The sequence below is a fragment of the Ochotona princeps genome, chromosome 5 (assembly GCF_030435755.1).
Source record: "Ochotona princeps isolate mOchPri1 chromosome 5, mOchPri1.hap1, whole genome shotgun sequence".
Taxonomy (NCBI): Eukaryota; Metazoa; Chordata; class Mammalia; order Lagomorpha; family Ochotonidae; genus Ochotona; species Ochotona princeps.
Genome location: NC_080836.1, coordinates 8124493 through 8145799, shown reverse-complemented (window position 1 = coordinate 8145799; position 21307 = coordinate 8124493). Strand labels below are relative to the sequence as shown.

Below are 21307 nucleotides of genomic sequence, written 5' to 3'. Positions count from 1 at the left end.
TTTCCTGTATCGACTCAGCAAAACTTTTGCTAAAATGGGAAAAAATGGGTCAACCTCAGATGTAATCAGAGAGGGAATTCAGAGTTGCCTGACAGTAGACATTGTTTTGGGACTCCCGAGGGACAAACAGCTTCTCCATTTTTGTCCCAGCACTGCCAGTCATCACATTTTGGAAGACATGCACAGGAAACAAAGAGCAGGCACAAAGCACTGCCATGGTGAAAACAGGAGGCAGTGCTTCGATAGAAAGAGCGGTGAGCTGTGCCAGCCTCTCTCAGATGGTAGTGACCATCTTTCAGCCAGGAAGCTGTGGGCTTGTTCAGGAAAGACGTATCAGTCACCCTGCTACTGATTCCAAGCTCATTTGTCTGCTGCATGAAAAAGATGTCAAGTGGAGAGTAAGCTAATTATACATCAAAAGTAGGGTCGTTCAGAAGCTGGGAAACAGATGTGGACTAATGTGTTCAATAAGCCATCATGCTCAAGCCTTTTAGCTGCTTTTAGGTGCAGGTGACAGGAACAGTGTGGACAGCAAGGTCAAAGGGCAAGGCATTAGAGCAGGGATCTAGGCACCAGCAAGGGCTTGTGAGCCTCTTCGTCCTTGGCAGCTGACATTACAGATGGAATCCAAACTGCTCACATCAATCCTTAAGAAAAGAGTGATTGTCTCTGTTCCCATCTCTTACCTCCTTAGAGGAGGCAAGCTGTAGGTGAGGGCGTGCTTAGAGAAACCTCAACAGCACACAGAATTAGGCTCATAACTTCCATGTCCCTGAGCAAGGCTGAACAGGAACTGTTTGATCTGGAGGTAAATGAGATAAAGAAAATAGGAAAACATAAAGGCAAAGATGCTAAGCTACTTTGGAATGATTCTCCTCCAAGGTAAAATGATTTCCTGTTCTTTTCTTAATGATGTATTTATTCATTTGAAAGAGGCAGAGTTACACATACAAACATGCACACTCACTCAGGATTGTGGCAGATAGAAAAGTAAAGAAAGAGAGAGGGAAAAAGAAAGCATTTCATGACTTGTGGTTCACTCCCTCAGATAATCTCCATTGCTGTGTTTGGTCAGGCTGAAGTCAGGAACCAGAAAATTCATGATCTGCTCTGTGTGTGTGTGTGTGTGTGTGTGTGTGTGTGTGTGTTCTAATTGTAGTAGCATGGAGCTGGGTTGGAAGTTGGAGCAGTTAGGATTCTAACCAGATCAGATGCAGGATGTTGATGTTTTAGGCAGTGGGTTTTCCATTGTATCACAACATCAGAACAAGTGTCTCAATTTTTGGATTGTGAAAGATCCTGTGGTATTCTAGGACACAGAGAGGATAAAAGGAACTGTAGCTGTTCCTTTCAATTTATGAAGCAGCACCAATGAATCTAGCTTTATGATTTGGCCACAGCATATCCTCTTTCTTGGTATAGGACACTGTGTACTGGTTATGGCTGTGACATACGTGCAGTGAGTACAGAAGGTGAAAAAGTTCAGTCATATTTGTGTAACTGACTTATAGCCTCTTCCTAGGACACTGAGAATCCTGAATGTATGGAAACCTTGAATGAGTTAAATAAAAAGGGATGGAGAGGCTCTGAGGAAGCTGGAACTCCCCTGCATTAATGAGGGATGAGAATCGGAGCAAATGGACAATTAAGATGGCAGCATAGAGTAAGTACATGTTTAAATAGCTGGAGAGTCATTAGCCAGAGTGAAGCAGAGAGGGCAAGGACCAGGGGAATAGGAGAGGACAGGCCAATGGCAGAGGGGACACATGGAGACCTGTGGACATGGGGAGGCAGCAGGGCAGTGTTGTAGTGACCAGATACCCCAGCGATGATCGGCAACCAGGGCTGCAGCAGCCAGGTGGGAAGGGGAGGGCACCAGGTGCTCAGAGGATGAACCTAGGCACAGAACTGCCCATCTTGATTTGCTTGATCTGAATATGAGCAATAGCAGAGTGGCAGAACCAAGCAGATGGATGCGGCAACAGGATGGATTTCATTGGCTCGGAACCATACCAGTGCCGCATTGCGTGCCATTTTATGTGCTGAGGAAAAAGTTATGTAGGTTGGAGGAACAATGAGGAGTTGTGCAGGCACTGAGCCAGCAGTAAGCTCACTTCTGGTACAATGCATTACACTGGACCCACCGGGAAACAGTACTAACTTGGCATCCTAAAGGTTCCATACAAACCTAACAACCAGCAGGCCCAGACCTGCACCAGTGCCACAAAAGGTGTCATTTTGTGTACTGAGGAAAAAGCTGTGGGACTGATGGAAAAGCAGTCATCTGATATTACAACAGATAATTACAACTTTAGTTGAACATAATGAAAAGATCCTTAAACATCCACATGAACAAATCAATTATCACATAGCGGAACCCACATCGGACTCCCTGCTGACCTATCGTATCAGAGGAATCTGTTCAGGCCAAAAAAGAATGGAGTGACATATTTGAGATTCTAAAAGAAAAAAATTGTTGGCCCCTTTTTCTTTGAAAATGAAATAAAATTCTTCCACAGTAAAAAGAAAAAAGTTAAAAGAATATACCTCTTCCAAACCTGCCCTACAAATGGTACTTAAATATATTCTCTTGACAAGAAGAGGAATAGCACCCACCAAAACCAAAAGCAAATGTGAAGAACATCCCAATAAAATAATGACAGAAGACTAAATCAATGAACAACCCGTTGCTAAAATGACAGGACCAAATTACCACCCATCCATATTAACTCTGAATGTAAATGGCTTAAACACATCAATCAATCACCATAAATTAGTGAACTGGATAAAAAAAATAAGTCCTGTCTATCTGTTGCCTACAAAGGACATCTCACCAACAAATACATGTAGGAACTGAAAGGGAAAGGATGGAAAAAAAATTTTTTTCAACTAATAAAAAGGGACACTGAGCTGTTACAGACATTCTTATATCAGATAATATAGACTTTGATGTGAAAAGTATTAAAAGCAATAGAGAAGGCCAACACACAAGGATCAAAGGATTCATTCAGCAAGAAGAGTTCACCTCACTGGTTTCTTAGGATATTTTCTCTTTCATTTCTAATTTTACTTGGTTTTTCCTTTCTTGCTTTTCTTTGCTAGTCTGGCTAAAATTTTGTTTTGCTCATCTTTTAAGAACTGTCTCGTTCTTGTTGCAACTTGTAGTACTTTTTTAGCTTCAATTCTATTTATTTTGCTGTGAGTTTTATCATTTCTTGCTTCCTGTTCCTTTTTTTTAGTAATTCCTAGATCATTTGAGTTATTTCAATTTTTTTTGTAAGAACCTCGTGTCCCTCTCAATACTGTTTTTGCTAAATCTCATGAGTTTTGATATTTTTTGTTCTTATTTCCATTTATTCAATAGTTGCTTCTTTTCTTTTAATTTCCTCAGTGACACAAAGGTCATAAATTAACATTGTTTTCTTCAAGAAATTTTTTGATTTTTTTTTTTCATTTCTTCAAGGGCACATTGGTCATTCAGTAGCATGGTATGCAACTTCATGCTGCTGTAAATTTTCCATCTTTCTACCTGTTGTTGATTTTGTTTTATGGCTTTTCATTTAAGGGGATTCATAATAACTATGTAATAGAGACTATCACATGTAGGTGTGAGGATACAATGCAATATGCATCTCTAATTCTAAATCAAAGGTGGATTCCCAGCGAAATAGTTAAATGTATCTTGAAAATAGGATAGTGGATGCTCTTCCATTGTCCATAATTACAATATCAGGATATGCTTAAATAGCAGAATGCTGGACATATGTCTATTTATGACGAATTATACTTTGTAATAATATAGATGAATCAGTGGGGGGGGTAGAAGGGTGATGGAGATATTCCAGAGCCTATGGAACTGTACCGTAAAATAATCATACAAATATATGCAGAAATATTATATGGTAAAAGAAAACTGAACGAATATTCTGTACTGGAAAAAAAATAAAATTCGAGAAACTGAGGAAAGAGGTACCTGAGGCAGAAATCTGTGGGCCACTGGCCAAGTCTGTGTTGATACAATTCTGAAACAGATTGTCTTCTTGGGTGCCTTTTCTACATAATGGTTTGCTCCTGCATCAAATGCGACTTAGAGACTACTCAGAAATCACAAAGGTCATGAGTGAAAATGATCAGCTAGCACATGGTGATTTATTTAATTTTTTAAAGATTTATTTATTTTTATTAGAAAGGAAGATATGCAGAGAGGAGGAGAGACAGAGAGAAAGATCTGTCTGATGGTTCACTCCCCCAGTGACTGCAATGGCTGGAGCTGAGCCAATCTGAAGCCAGGAGCCAGGAGCCAGGAGCAATTCCAGGTCTCCCATGTGGGCGACCATATGGGATCCCAGCGCGTGAAAAGCGAGGGCTTTAACCACTACGCTATCGCGCTGGGCCCCACATGGTAATTTATACAATAGCACTCTTACACACAGCTAGTGTTTTTTTCTTTGTCCTTCCCTTTACTCCCTTGGTGGCTGGGCCTGGCATTGACAGTCTTCAGCTCTGTGCAGCTCCTCTGCTGGCAAGGAGCACAGCTGAGCTGGGAAGTAGCAGTAGCAACAGCATACAGCAGGAATGATGTGGGAGCTGAGCTCTGAACTCCTACATTCTCCTAGAAAGTTGAGTCAGATTTGATTTGGAAGGGATTTCACATCCAGCCACTCCTCTGCTACTCATCCTTGAGCTTACCATGAAAAAACATAGCAGAGACCTGTGCTGAAATCAACTTGTAGGCATCTTCAGGGATGCAAGGGCAACAATGACCTAGAAAAACAGAGAAAGGAATTAAGGTACAGGAGAAAGGAGCATGACCAGCGATGAAGAGGGACACGGCAGGACATGCACAGAACCTACCCAGTGTAATTTGAGGCCTCCCTGTTCCCTGCTGAGTAAGATGTTGGTCACCACTCCCAGCCTTCCCTGAAACACTGAGAATTCCCAACATTTATTAGAAATTCCTGCTCTAGGGGTCCAATCCATGTGTATCCTAACTTCTGAGCCTCATACAAGTTTGAGCCTCAAAAATAATGTAGAGGAAGGAGGCTGAGAAAGGACATGAATAAACTGAATAGGAAAGAACATTGTTAGTGCCTGGAACATTCCACTGACCTGAGACCAACATTCTACCACTGTCTCCCAGGAGCACACAGTGCTTAGGGGAGCTGAACCTTAGGTTTTGAATTTAGAAATAAAACAAAGATTTTTATGATCATATGTGCTTTTAAAAGCCTTCATCTCCCTCACCACTTCCCAACTATTCCCCTTCAACATTTTGAAACAGCTGACCTTCTGTCATCAAAAGAATTGACAGAGATCTCGGAAAGTAATAATAATAATAATAACAACAACAATAATGGCTACTACTATCTCTTAACTTCTCCATATGGACTTTGTAATTTTGTTTCTTCCAAATGGCGGTCATGGCACAATTGCTAAATCATCAATGCTTGTGTGCGTCTGGGGGAGAGGGGTGTTTCTGTAATCCAATTATAGCTTCATATCATCTGCTAAGCATTCAGGTTCTTTTTTGGAAGTCTTAGAATAGCAATTCAGGGATCATAAATTCCATTGGGAGTTAAAACATCTGTCATTAACGGCAGATTAAAAACATCTGTATCAGGATAAACACTGCAAGACGAAGTCGGGTTTACATAGGCTGCTTGTCAAGATATTTGACTGGAGGATATAGTTATATCTATTGCTCAGATTACACCATTGTTTCAGGAAACAAAGGTTTAGATGCCATTTTGGGTAAATAACTTCCTTTTGGTATTCTGGAAGTTCCAATACTGATCACATCTGCACAAGACAAAGCTGGCTGCAAATGTAGCAGCTACCAGCTCTTTCCACAGGACACACAGCAGAAATCCAAACATTCACACTGAAACAGCTATGACATCCCATGAAAAAGTTGATACAGACTTACATAGAGTGTCACCCAGAGCAAAGGAGGTAAGCATCAGAAGTGGTGGCTAGAAATTAAAGCCTCCACACCAGTACAATGTGGATTTGCCTTCCGTCATCTCTAAACCCAGTCTGTGCGCCCTTGAAGTGGAGTGAATCTGCATGAAGGCGTTGTTGTTCATGATTCATGACATGTACATGCAAACGCTGCGGCTACTGCCTGGAACGGAGGGCAGTGTAATCTGTAAGGGGTTTCTTCAACACTATGCAGGCATCTCCCTTTGTCACTTTCCCTGGCTTCCAGAAAACTGTCCCAAAGAAAATTCCTGAATCACCACTACAGAGAATCAATGTGAGAATATACTCTTGGAAGAATGATTGATAAGTGTCTCATTAGAAATCTACCATTGGTAGAAGTTGTTTCAAGTTACATAAGACTATCAGCAACACAGGGGAGAGATGCTCTCCTGGGGGGGGGGTGGTGTTTATAATCATGCTTATGGCTCATAAACATTAGAATTAAACCTATTTTAGCTATTCTGCTGCAGCACCGGGCCACTGCAGTGGAAAGCTCAATCCAGGCTGTCATTCCTTTATCTTTTTAAAATTTTTATTTCTTGAAGGAGACATAGAGAGAGTAGTACTCCCATCTGCTTGCCTATCCTTCACACATTGCTTGTGACGCAGTGATTTGAGAAGGCCAACGCCAGGGGTCAGAAGCTCCATCTTGCTCTTTCTTATGAGTGATAAGTGCGCAACTGCTTCAGTCATCCCTGCTGCCTCCTAGAGTGTACAGTAGCAGGATGCTGGACTTCTGAGATGGAACACCAAGCATGGCACCAGGATACAGGGATGTTGGACTTCCGGTTGGTTGTTTCCTCCTCATCTTCTCCTTCTCTTCTTCATTCTTAACATTTTTTTTCAGAGGGATGGAGAGAAGGAGAGAGAGGCTTCTGTATGCTTATTCACTCTCCAAACGCTTGCAACAGATGGAGCTGAGTCAGCGCCAAAGCCAGAAACCAGGAGCCAGAATTTCAATCCAAGTATTCCCTGTTATGGAGTCAATCTGTTAAGTCATCCCCATGGTCTCCTAGAACATGCACTGGCAGGAAGCTCCAATGGAGAAATGCAGCTGGTTATTGCATCCAGATACTCTGGAGCGAGAGCGGCCATCTGGACCATCAGGATGAACTCCCACCCCTTAGGTAGCCACTGAAACGAGAGTGGAATCCCTCACATTTTTGCAAATGTGATGCTGGCTACTGGAGCAGCTGAAAAAGGCTGAGCCAAGGTGTTGTGCAAAGGTTGGCACTTGGTAGCCTTGAAAGGAGACAGCCATGGCTATTTGGATGTGCTTACCTGAACTAACTTGCTGCATGCCTGCGAGCCTGAATGTTTGGAGCCTAAATGATTCAAATCAGAGTGATGGGAAATATTATGTGGCTGGCGATGTATCTGAAATATGAATTCCAAATGATTTTTATGTTTAAGCACATGTTCACAATGTTAACAATAGCTCAGGCTTTCTCCTAGCCCATCCACTGGAAGTGGCTTAAGACCATGGCTCCATTGGGCACATGTGACAATCTTCAATTCCTGTAACTTCCCAGTGCAGATGATTACTGTGGTTGTTCATGGTTATTCTTAGTTTCATTTCCCCAACGTTTTTGCAGCATAGAATGGTCTTCTTTGTCTTGCTTCTATTGTGTGCACACTTCATATCCCCATCCTTTTCATCCACTCTCTCCCCAGTGTCACTGAACATACCTTCCTCAAATCAAATGTGTGACCCACGATCCTCCAATGTGTTTTAACTCTGAAGGGAAACTTTGTGGCAATCATCACAGTGTTCCCTCTTGAAGTTCCCATTCAGCTTCTTGCCTCTCCTCTCTCGCCAGCCCTTCATGGCCCACTTACTACCTGCACATCAAGAGGGGCATCGAGTCCTCCTGAGACGCCATTGTACTAGTTTCTACAAAACTTTGCTCACATACTGACCCTCGATGAACATGTCAGCTACTGCTCACTCACTCACACCCCTGCTTGTCTGCTACCATGTAAACCTCATCTCCTGACAGAACCTCTGCTTATCCTATTATTGCTTCCTCCGGGCTCCTACAGGAGCTGGGCTTTACTTCTGTTTTATCACATTCCACTGTGTAACAAACCTGTTACACACGCATCTTTAAAAAAAAAAAAAACTGCTCCAATTGCTTGGCACATGGCTGGCATACCATGCAGATTTATGCAAGTGAATATCATTATTTTCACCACGGAAGCTCCCTAGAAAAAGCTCCTTTCCCTTATTCCTCCCTTGGTGCTCTCTCTGATGGCCTTTGTGCTGGGAATGCTATTATCCTTCACACAGAAAAACAATCTCAGACGTGTCTTGGAGCAAAGCTGACATTTTTTTCCCTCTTTAAAGTTTTGCAGCTGAATGTGGAATGATCCTGAAATTGAGGTCAGCTTGAGCTTGTTGTTTTTATCAGCGTTCAGAATACAGAATAAAAAATGGCTTTTCTATGTTTGGTTTCTATTGTTTTCCAGGGCAATGTCACGTTTTCCTGCTCTGAACCACCCATCGTTCCCATCACATTTGTCAACTCCAGCAGCAGGTACTTGCTCCTGCCCGGCACCCCACAAATCGATGGGCTCTCAGTGAGTTTCCAGTTTCGAACATGGGACGAGGACGGGGTGCTTCTGTCCACGGAGCTGTCTGAGGGCTCAGGGACCCTGCTGCTGAGCCTGGAGGGCGGCATCCTGAGGCTCCTCATCCAAAAAACCACCCAGCATGTCGCAGAGATCCTCACAGGTATGTGTGCTGATGCCGGCCAAGAGGGCTTCTTGTTCAACCTCATTAAGAAAGAAGGCTCTCACTGATACACACAGAGGCTGGCTCTAAGGTTCATGGGAAGGCCCATTGTTTGCACAGCTGCTCCAGTCCTTAGAGGCAGCACTATTGTTCTTGTTAGGAAAAAAAAAAAAACAAATAAAAGCAAGTTTCAAATCACTGACAGAGCACCTGGCTATGTGTGCCCTTTGCAGACTGCATCTGAAGTGACTGGAATTCTCACTGCCTCACTAGTAGGTGGGAATGTTTTCTACTCTGTAGATGATGAAGTGGAGTCACAGAAATGGCTTCCACAATCATATGTTCCTGAGGGAGTTTCTCTCTTTCTCCCTTCCTTCCTTCCTTCATCCCTCCTTTCCTTCCTTTCTTCCCTTTCTTTCAACCCTCAATTCAATCTCAAGAAAATTTTTGAGGGATTAACAAGGCACAAAGGGTTGAGGCACAGCATAATACGCCCTATGAGCTCCTTTTGAAATCCCAGCAATTCCACATCAGGTCCAGGCAACTCTGGGGAAGCAGTGGGAGATGGCCCAAGAGCTAGAATTCCTGTCTCTCACAGAGGAGAGCTGGATTGGATCCTGTTTCCGCTTGGCGCAGACCTCTCTACTGTGGCTACTTGGAGAGTGGACAAGCAGCAGGAGTAACTGTCTTTCTCTCCCTTTCTGTAACTCTGCCTTTCAAACAAGTAAAGAATTCAATAAAACCCATGTTTAAATATACACACATTAAATGATTTAAGTAAATAAATATATAATATTTCATTATATAATACTGAATGATAGAATTATATAACATTGAATTATATAATTCAATATGTATGTTTTGAAATAATTCAATAATGGCATCTGGATATAGCAATTTTTAAAAATACGTATTGATTTATTTACTTATTTGCTTAAAATGCAGAGACAGAAAAAAATTATCTCCCCAAATGGCCACAAAATACAAGGCTTGGCTAGCCTGAATCCAGACACAGGACTGCTTGCAGGCATTGCGCACGAATGGCAGGGTCTCAAGCAGCTACAATCTTCTGCCAACAGGGAACTTCATAGGAAGGAGAGTAACTGGGATTTAACGTGAAATGTCAGTGTGGCAAGAAGCATCTTAACTTGCTACAATACAACGCCAGTCCAGAGAGTGCTTTTTGTTTGGTTTGCTTCATTTTTAATGATCCATAAATGGCTGATATTTGGGAAGCACAATATTTTTTATTGTAATGTACAATAGACATTAATTTGTACCAACATGCCAGGACCTGCGCTAGGGACTGAGGCCTGCTGATCAGCCCATGGATCCTTTGACATCCCTCCCTGAATAATTAATTTTCTTCAGATCTCACTCTGCTGCACACCCGAGGCCAACATCGATCATGCAGGACTCGACTGCCTGATTTTTCTAAAGTTTAAATATCCTTCCTTCTCCTCCCCCCCGACTTGTGAGATTGTCATCAAACAGATGAAAGGAAATTGAGAAATAGTGAAAAATGTAGCTTATCAGTGAAAGTCTGTTCATACCATGGAATAGCCTCCAATTTCACTCAGGGAGCCTAAAAGCGAGCTAGGTCCCTGACAAATGCAGGAGCACCTGAAGTTTGGACTCACACAGGTAAATTTAAAGGTAGACTTTCTTTCGTTCCGTGGCCCTGGTTAAACATCTTAGTTCATATAAATAGCAGTGTATTTGTTGCTAATAGCTTTATAGTATATATTAAAGTCTGTGATTGGAGATACTGTGTCCCAGCTTTTGTTGGTGAGGATTAGAGAGGATACTTGATTGTGTGATCATGGCTTGGAAACTCCCGGGAGGCTACAGTGGAGTTGTTGATGGGGATTCCTAAGAGAAAATTTGCTTCTGTACTCACAGGGCTGCTGGAAGCGTAGACTGTAGAGTCATCCACTGCCATTCTCGCCCTCATGGCTTTTCCAGAAGGGAGCCTGGAGGTGGTGACCGAGAACACCACAGAAAAAGCACAGTCAATCCAGATCCTACTGTTGGGGGTTGTTGTAGCACTCTTCTGTCACTGTACTCATCCCAAGTGGATGACAAAGTCCAGTCTATCCATATGGAAGCGTGTGTACAGGCATGAATATCCTTAAATATGGATTACTAGGTCATCTTAGGAAAGGCCCATTATGGGAAATTAAAAACAAGTGGGGACAAATACCTGCATTTTGTGGTTTTGACCACAATGGCCACATCTCCTCTTAGCATGCCAGAATTTGAGGTTGGCTCTGTTTTTAACTCCAGATTGCTGTTACTGCACACCGTGGGATATAGCCAGTGAAGGTTCAAGGACTACGGTATATGCCACCCACATGACAGACATGAATCCACATCCTTGCATCCAGCTTTTGTGAGAATTTGAAAAGTGAGCCAGTGGATTGGGAGCAGTCTGTCACTCTGTCTCAGTCATTTAAATAATTTAAATAAGCAGGACTATGATGGCCATTAAAGGAGATCCATATGTCTCTAATTCTCAGCAATATTGAGCAGCTATGTTAAAATTCCCTTTTCTTTTATTCTGACTTAAGACCTAGAGGTAAAAGGAGCTATATTACAATAAATCATAAAAGCCATGAGTGAATTTGTGCAGTTAGAGGTGCTAAAAAATATATTAGATTTCTAATAGTGAAGATGATTTAGTTACTTAGAATTATATTTATCATGTTCAGATTTATAAAAGTTAAACCTAAATCCTCCTTATTTAAAAAAGAAAAATGTGAACTGGTACTGGGCTATTTTTCTAATTAGCGAGATGTTTGAGCACAAAGAATATAGACCTCAGGGCAAAAATGCAGTTTTAATATAGTGCAGGCCCGGGTGACTCTCTGTTGTAATGGCTCCAGGAATTTCTTGTATAATTATGCACATGCCAGTCAATTAAAATGAATTTGTGACTGAGAAAGAGTGGCAAGTGCTCCCACATTTCCTGGTCACAGAAGGGGAAAGACATTATGAGTTATTTCAGACTTGCCTGAGAAAAACCAAAGCAAGAGAAGTTTATGAATTGTGTTGCCGGAGTGCCTAAAATCTGCCTCAGAAAAATCCTGCATACTTTTCTCCCCCAGGGGAATGTCCTGCATTTGGGAAATTTAAAACATCTTATTTTTTTTCATATGAAGTAAGCAGGATTTTACTTATTTGGGAGAATGGAAGAAAACAAAAAGAAGTAAAAGAAAACTGGTTTCCTTTTATATTTGATGGAGTGGTGGAGAGATATGCAAAAGAAGAGAGAGACTGCAAAAAATCTTCCTCCCTCTCGTTCATTCCCTTAAATGTGCTTCTTCCCTTGTATGTACTTCTCACTGTTGATAAAGAAGCTTGATAATAAGTCTTCTGAATTCTGTGTCCCCCATTTTCTTGATGTCTTCCTCAGTGAACTCTGAGGTTGGCATAGGGTTTTGCTCCTTTGCAGGGGAGTTTTCAATAATATTCATTGTGCCTTTGTCTCTTCGTTTGCTCTTGGTCATTGCACTTCTAGTTATCAGATTCTTGTCCTTTGGGCAGATTTCTAAGCTGTGTCATCCACAGGTCTATAGTTTGATTTTGCTTATTGACGTTGGTACACAGCTCTTTACTTGCAGCCAATTGTGCCACTCCCTCCAGCAAGTTCCAGGTCTGGGTTCTTATGTTAGATTTCCACAAAGAACTCCGTAGCCCCAACTCCTGGCTCACCAATCTCCAGTTTCTGTGATCCCATGCTGAGGCTGCACCATTGTCTGCATAACCTTTCTCTCACTTCCGATTGGAGCAGGTCCCAGGATTAGGGAGACACCAGGTGTCCTATATAGCTAGGGTGTTGGTGGCGCTGATCTTGCCGAAACCTGTTGGACGTTAGGTCTGGGTGCCACATGGAGCTATTTTGACCCATACGATACTACAGTCGGTATTATTTTCCTGTGGGACCAGTGTAATCCACGGAACTCAGTGAGTTCTCCTGAGCTCAGCACAGTTCACTGTTGTCCCATGCAGTCCTAAAACTTTTGCCACATTGTACAAAATGGCACCTGATGTGCCAGTGCCAGAGTTCTTGTTTTGCTGTCCATCAGGTCTTAGGGCTGCCCAGTCCTATCTTGGGTGGAACCTGTAGAATGCCACGTTGCTGCAGTTCACTGAGTCAGAAATGAGTTCACTCCCAGCTCAGCATATGCTCAGTCCTTTCCCTTGCCTTTGCCTGCTTACACAAAATAGTGCCCAATTCAGCTCTAGGGGGCTGACTGGGCTGTGAAATCCACGCTGTTCTCACACTGCCCATCTGGGATCTGCTGCTCTGTCTCTGCTCCTGGTCGAATCAAGCAGACCAGCAGGATGGACAGTTCTTTGGGTTCACCTCCTAAGCTCCCGATGAAAGTCCCTTCCCACCTGGTTGCTGGTGGACTTCTGGATGCTGGTGGAGTTCAGATCTCCGTTAGCTGAATGCTGCTGGAGTATCAGTCACTGCAACACCATGCCGTTGTGTCCGCTGCTTTCCTGTGTCTGTCAGTCTCCAGGTACCCCTCTGCTGTTGTTCTGTCCTCTCCTATTTCCTGGAATGTGTCCTCTCTGCTTCATCCTGATTAAATGTTTCTCCGTCCGTTTAAATGTGTCCTTACCCTATTCCGCCATCTTGATTCTCCCCCACCTTTGAACTGTTAAGGCCAGGTATGGCATGACACAGAAAAGCAGCTGAAATGGGTTTTTCATGGAAGGTAAAACCCACATGGTCTCAATCAGTCAATCCTGTTTCTGTTGCATAGGTGAGTAAGCAAGTTTAGCAAGATTAAGGATCTTGTCTAAATTTGTAGAAATTACAAGTGGTAGGGCTCTGACCAAGGAGGTAATGTGCGAAGAAACACACCATAGAACCATGTAACAAATTATTTCCAGGGTTGGAGGAATCTCCAAAACTATGCCCTGGCTGGGTAGTATCTCACTGTATGCTGTGTGTGGAGTAGAGAGCCATGTAGACATGATGGGAGAAAGGTTGCCATCTAACACCGGTAGACTGAGAGGCGAGTCTGGAGTCCTCTTGGTCTCTCTGTGTAGTGTTCTCCACCCCTGCCCAGGTTGCCTAGTCCCTCTGGTACTTTATGGGACAAGGTAAGGAAAGGAACTTATCTCTGGAAGCTTTGTGGAAGGCTTCCCATGGGGGCAGTTCTATTTTCTGTGGCTTACCTTGGCGAAGACAGCTGGTTTCTCTGATTCACTCATGGTATGAAGGAGGCAAGAATCAGGAAGGTGTGAGACTGTGCAGCATAAAATGATGGCCTGAGGTGGAGTGGGAATGAGCCCGTGATGGATCACTCCTGGCTCATCCCTAGAGCAATATTTACAGTAACCAGTGGCTATCATCAGAACGCTGCCCCTGCTTGACTTAAGTGCCAGGGCTACACGTCATAAACAGGTGCCCAGCGACCTGTGGAGCATGCGCAGAACATCCCCAGAGAATGTGCAGAACCAGAAGCCTCTGTTCTAACTCCCTTCCGTGCCCCTCGCATGCTGGTTATAAAACCCCAAAGCCATGCTCCCCAGCTGTCCGTTTCCCTCCTGCAGTCATCGAGCGGGGTGGAAGTGGCCTGACAGCCTCTTCCTTATAAGCTTTGCCTGGAGTAAGAGCCTCTCTCAAGCGTGTCTGAGCTTCCCGAATGTCAAACAGCAGGTAGGGGAGAGCCAGAGAGGCGTTACTGTCGGGGCGTTTCCAAACCCTTCGGTTCAAAGACTCAGAACACTGAGAACCATGCTTTAGGATCCGTTGTCCTGAGCCTCAGCTGATGTAACAGGATTTTGTTCTTTGCCGACCTAAATAGAGTTCAGAAATTTTATGTCTGTTTTCATCCAGTTCTCAGAAACCGGATCCATCTTTTCAGCCTCAGCCCTCACACCTGATGGCGATTGGTGCCAGCCACCTGCTTTCTACTCTTGCTGCTTATTCTGTTCAAGGTATTCGTCTTTTTGAAAGTTTCACTTTCCTAGTCTCCACGCTGAAAAACTAGAATTCTGTTCTTTCCCCAGTGTCTACCTGGGCAGTCTTGGCAGAAAGCAGGTGGGTAGAATTGGTACTACAAGAAAGAATTGGTACCACAACTTTTGAAACTTCTTAGCCCTTCCTTGAGTTTTCCTGCTTACCACACAGAGAGATGCTCCAGGGGTGTTGTTCTGGATCCACTATTGCAGCGAAGTGCAAGAGAACGGCCCATTTGTAAAGAAACATTTTTAGAGGAGCCAGTGCCACCCTATTTAGCAAAGAATTATTGCCGGGTTGAGTTCCCATAAATGACTTGTGTTGTTCCTAGTTGCTGCTACTGCTGCTGCTGTGTGTGTGTGTGTGTGTGTGTGTGTGTGTGTGTGTGTGTGTGTTTTGTTTTGTTTTACTCTCCTTTGAAAATTTCTCATGGAGTACTTTAGTCTGCCCTAGTGAACTGATGCCCATATAGAAAATAGCAAAGTGAAAATGAAAAGATCAGAAAGGTAAGAACAAAGGACAGACAACCAAATAACAAAACTCGGTATGTGACAGCAGTTGAAACAGAGATGTGACATCATGATGAGATGCATCCATTGGTGTCGTCACCTCTTGGGCCTTTTTCATTCATAAAGTGAGTAATTGAGAGATTTCTGAATAGTGGGCACCCCCTGTGTTGTGTTGTCTTCCTTGCTGTACCCTGGCATCTAGCAGGGCTTTGGGTCTTAGGGACTAATTGGCCCGAATAGATTGAGCTAGTTGCTGATTCTGTTCCAGTCTAAAGATTCTAAAGCTTTACCTGCACTCACTTTTAATTGGCTACAATTGGCTGTGTCCCTGAAGGCAGTTAAATGTCCACCACAAGGAAATGTCAGAATCTCTTGCTGACTAGTGGGCAACCAGGACCTGCATGCCGCCTTGCCTGCAGACTGCTGCCCCCAGGAGATGGTGAGGCTAACTTGTGTGTGCTGATCCCTAGCTCAGCAGATGTTCAGGGCTGCAATGGAGACTGACTCTGAGGGTTCTCTCACATCTGTGATGCTCAGAGCAAATGGGGTACAGCCGTGCTGGGGGCAGAGCAGCTGATCCCAGGCCTGCTATTATATTCTCTGGGCAGCTTGTCCAGCTGTTTGGGGGCTAAGGGGGCACCGACGCTGCATTTACCCCTGTGAGAGCACTCAGAAAGGGCTCTGGCCCTTAGCAGCTTCCTCCCAGCTGGTTGCCTCTAGACTCCACCTCCAGTCACTCGCACAGCTGGCCTGTTTTAGCTCCACAAATACCGCTCCATCTCTCCCTAACTGCCCATTTCTGCTGCTGCTTTGGCTGAGAGCCTGTCATCCTACCTCCGGGGGCTTTTGTACCACACGTCCCCAAGAGCTCTATCCCTAATCTGGACCCTTCCAAGGTCTATCCCTTACTTTGTAGTCCCAGAATTCTTCACGTGCACCTCCTCCCAGGTTGTTCAATGTCAAAGAACCCTTTTTAACTCCCAGATCATAAAAGGAAAATGTCAGTTTTAATGATTTGCATATTGTTATTAGAAAGGCAGATTTACAGAGAAAAGAGGCAGAAAGATATTCCATACACTGCTGTACTCCACAAATGGCTACAACATCCACAATTAAACTGATCTGAAACCAGGAGCCAGGAGGCTTTTCCAGATCTTCCATGTGGGTGCATGATTCCAAGGACATGGCCATCCTTCACTGCTTTCAGGCCCTAAGTAGGAAACTGGATTCGAAGAAGAGCAGCCAGGACACAAACTGGTGCTAACAGGTGAAAGACAAGCCTATTGAGGCATGACAACAGCCCCCAGAGTATTTTCCCCCTAACTGTGCATTAGAAACACACAGGATTTTTTTTTAATGCAGATGCTTAAAATGCCATTTTGTTGGGATTCATTCAAATCCCAGAAATTTGGATCCCAGAATTTATTTCTTTAAGGAAATGGCTGAAACCTGTTCACCGTGTGCAGCCCCTGGGTGGTTGGACCCACTTTCCACCTACAATCTTATGGTCCTGTTTCCATGCATGACCTTAGCAATCACCTGTTGGCTTCCTTACTTCTGCAGTTCTTGTCCAAGTTGTTGCAACTGAGCATTTTCCAAACATTCCTAATATAAAACCTTCTTGGAGTTCTCATGTGGAGTAAGTCAACTTTCCCGCTTTCTCTCTTGTTCACACATGATAGCTTTATGCAGTGATGCACAAAACCATTGGTATTATTTTGAGATTTGCTTTGTTTTCCTTTTGGGCTTTTATTCTGCGTATACACAACAATAGGACATGCTTTTAGTAAGTGTTGTTAAATAACTTGTCATTTGTTGTCAGAGATAAACCTATCCAGTATATGCTTTTTGTCTTGTTTCGTTTTTTCCCTTTTGAGTTTAACACAAGCATAGTAAAATTGGGCTATCCATTTTCAAAAGATAAAAGAGGAATGGAGGAGGAAAGAAAGGAAGGAAGGAAGACAGGAAGGAAAAAGGAAGGAAAGGAGGCAAGCAGTCTTGAAGGGAGAAAGAAAATGAGAGAGACACACACACAGATCGAATTGTAAGATGAAGGGAGATGATCCTTGATAAGTGTTGGGAGCCAAGGGAGGAGGGTTGGCTCTGAGAATGCATGCAACCACAGCACGTGGGGGAGCAAGGAGGCCTACTGCCTTCAGACCTCAGAGAATCAGTCATCCCTACACCTGTCCTTCCTGTTTCTGTTCCAGGCAACAATCTGAATGATGGCCTGTGGCATGTGGTCAGCCTCAGCGCCAGAAGGAACCGCATCACTCTCACTGTCGATAATGACGCAGCATCCGCAGCTCAAGACACTACTCCGGTACAGATTTATTCAGGAAGCAGCTACTACTTTGGAGGTAAGTTCTCCAGGATATGAACTTGGAAACAGAGATGGGGGATTGTGGGGAAAGGTAGGGATCAATTACTTCACTCTGTTGGATCTTACATTGTCATTTATACATTTTGCCTACATATACACATGCACACTGAAAATAGTGAGATGGAAGATGTCTCAGCTGTACAAATATGAATTATTTAGTACAGGACTGAGAAAGGGGTGAGCTTCATCTATAAGGGTTGGGGTTATGTAAAACAGCCAAAGAAAATTTTTGCAGCTAATGTCAGGCTCTGAGATCACATTGGAAAGAAAAACTCAGCTGAAAACTTGGAGCAAATGCTACTAAGATTCAGCAGGACTTGCAAGGAGGAAACTTGGGTGGAAGCATCCAGCATGGCTCACTCAGTCACTTCTGTACCTTTTTCTTATTCAACCCCTCTGTTTCCTCCTCACTTGCCTACAGTCCACGCCCATGGCTTGGGGTAGCTGGAATTGGGAGGGATCAGAGGTCTAGGATCATGTAGTTCCACAGAGAAAAGCCAGCTCCGATTCCACCCTCTCCTTTTTTTTTTAAAGATTTATTTATTTATTTATTTTTAAATTATTTATTATTTAACTTCAGTAATTACATTGTATTATGTGACACCGTTACATAGATACTTGGGTTCTCCCCACCCCTCCCCAAACCCTCCCACCATGGTGGATTCCTCCACCTTGTTGCATAACCACAGCTCAAGTTCAGTTGAGATTTCCCCATTGCAAGCGTATACCAAACATAAAGTCCAGCATCTTATTGTCCCGTCAAGTTCAACGGCTTCTTAGGTATACCCTCTCTGGTCTGATGACAGAGCCAGCAGAGTATCATCCCAGTCAATTGAAAGCTCCAACATACCATCAGCAAAAATTTACATCATTATGGAATTAATTGACATAGTAATGAGTAACCAATATGTTAAAAGTAAATGTTTTTTTTTTATTACAAAGTTAGATGTACAGAGAGGAGGAGAGACAGAGAGGAAGATCTTCCGTCCAATGATTCACTCCCCAAGTGAGTGCAACGGCCGGTGCTGTGCTGATCCGAAGCCGGGAACCAGGAGCCTCTTCTGGGTCTCCCACGCGGGTGCAGGGTCCCAAGGCTTTGGGCTGTCCTCGACTGCTTTCCCAGGCCACAAGCAGGGAGCTGGATGGGAAGTGGAGCTGCTGGGATTAGAACCGGCGCCCATATGGGATCCCAGGGTGTTCAAGGCGAGGACTTTAGCCACTAGGCCACACTGCCGGGCCCCATTTAAAGACTTCTAATTTAAATTAATATCTACTTGTTAGTCAATCATATCATACATGAAATCTCTGAAGAGAGATATTGAAAATCTGACCTTGAAGAAGACACTTAAACAACTTTATCTGGGATGGGGGTGGGATAGGCTCATCCTTAGAACCGCTGGGAGAGGGGAATCAAGGCTAAACTGCAGATGCCCGTGCTGGCCACAAGTAGGGAATGGTGAGGCTGGCTTCCGTCTTTAGAGAGATGAGCTTGGGCCGAGATCTGGTATGTCATTGCTCATTTTCTCATTCAAGAACAGAAAAGCAGCATTATGGAAAGTAATGCACTGTAGTCCACAGTAGTTTCTCCTCGCTCCCAATGAAATTTTCATGAAGTTTAGGAGTCTGAAAGGGATTTTATATACGTGTGGCACATAAGTCTGCATAGGGTTTTTCTAGGAGGGGGATTGTGTGGAGCAATACCTTGGTGGTCTGACTTTAGGGTGAGAAAAGGCTTCAATCCTTCACTTCCTGTCTTCTTCAACTGTGCAAAGGCCACAAATCTTCAGACAGAGATGCAGTGCCATTCTCTGCAAAGGTGGTGTGAGTCTTATTTTCTTTCTTGTGATGTCTTTGCAGTAGGTATTATTCCCACTTCATAGCTAGCAAGACTTGTGTACATGAAGGCATGGTACAAGTCCGTGGAGAAAGCAAGGAACATGTGAACCAGAATTCATGACTAGATCTGTGCCCTCCATGCGGACAGAAAGGAGAGTAAATGCAGCAAAAAGCATGGATCCTGTGACCACTGAGGGCATACCTCACAGATTGTGTTCACTGGCATGTGAAACCACATTTTAGGGCGAGAGAAAAGAAAAATATCTTGGATTTCACAGGATGATTTTTTTAAAATAACTATCATGCAATACACAGTTGACATCTTGAAAGGTGAAAATGATGATCCTCCACCGTACGAGGAGACGTGGTGTTGTTAGAGGTGTCCTTTAAGGAGCACTAGTCTCAACTAATGAAGATTCTCTGTGTTGTGTGATGTTTAAGCACACACGTCACACATAGACTGTAAACTTGAGGAAGGTAAAAATTAGCTTTAGTAATAATAGTCAACTTGCATAAATTGTCTCCGCAGTGTCAATTAGCAGTTGTGGCATCTCTCTTAATAACACATTGTGCCAGGCTCTAGCCCAGCAGTGTGTGTCCATCAGGAATGGTTGAAATAATTTCCAATTATTTATTGTTATTGCCACTTTTTCAATCTTGTATTCACACATGCTGTGAAGCTTTGACAGCCATTGAGAAATCTGTCAGGCAGGTGATCACCCCCTCCCTATACCTGCCCTGCTCTCTCTGTGCCTTAATAACAGGTGGATATGTGATGATTGCCACCTATGCTAAAGCAGTGCAATAATTTATTAAAGTAATACTTTTGAAAGTTTTAGTACTAACCTTTCATGTAGATTATTATAGTGTTCTGTATGCATTTAAGGCCTTTGTCCCAATCAGTTCAACATTCCAGTAATGTCCTGGTGAGTACTTTCTCAGGAACCAAGCCTGTTAATGTTGACAGTTAACCACACAATGACTCTGCTGTCATCTTTATACCCAAAGCATAATTTTCTTTGAAAGTGTAATTCAGGAATGAATGTTGCATTTAGATGTGTGTTTTGAGAAAAAAAAATTGAATTTCTGAGTGATTTCAATGTGTTGCACCCGATGGTTGGGTGAAGGATACTGTTGGAAGAAGGAGACTAAGAATTTAGCAGTGGGGAAAATAATTATAGATTCTGTAGCGTAAGCATTCCCTTTAACACATGTCCAATGTTTAAGCAGTGGCTGAGGGATCATGGCCCATTCTGTACAAATCTCTTCCCCTCCCTGAGAATAGCAGAATTTACAGCAGAAATCTCTGCACTACTGTGAATAAACAAGCAGTGAAATAACGAGAGCTGCAGGTCTTCCCATGATAAGTCTCCAAAGCCATGCCAGATCATCTCAGCATTCTTCATCTTTTCTCTCTGTCCCACAGGATGCCCCGACCATCTCACCGAGCCCCAATGTCTCAGCCCCGTTAAGGCTTTCCAAGGCTGCATGAGGCTCATCTTCATTGATAACCAGCCCAAGGACCTCATTTCAGTTCAGCAAGGTGCCCTGGGGAATTTTAGTGGTTTACACTTTGATCTGTGTAGCATCGAAGACAGGTAATGATTGTCTCTTCTCTTGTGTTCACTGCCCCCCTTCCTGATCTCTCTTTACACATGGGTTTCTTTAAGCAAAATTCGAATCCACTGGAAATTGCCACATTAGACATAATTGAATTGTCTGATGAAAAAATTCTGAGAGACTTTCAGGCCTAGAGAAAAGCAGTTTAAAATAGTTGAGTCTCTCCTCATGTTGACTAACAGTAAATGGGATATGCAAATTCAATCAAAATACAAATTTGTGAAAGTACTAAAATTTTACATAAACAACCTTTGATTACTGTG

At 43.3% G+C, this 21307-nt stretch overlaps 1 protein-coding gene across 1 annotated transcript in view; it reads left to right on the top strand.

Annotated features, from left to right (window-relative positions):
• The window catches only part of LOC101519617 (contactin-associated protein-like 5), a 384664-nt gene that overhangs the window by 172159 nt on the left and 191198 nt on the right, over positions 1-21307 (top strand). Inside the window, exons 9-11 of the mRNA XM_058664176.1 lie at positions 8452-8716; positions 17416-17565; positions 20851-21022. Of these exons, the coding sequence (XP_058520159.1) occupies positions 8452-8716; positions 17416-17565; positions 20851-21022 (587 nt within the window). The remainder of the gene's footprint in view (positions 1-8451; positions 8717-17415; positions 17566-20850; positions 21023-21307) is intronic.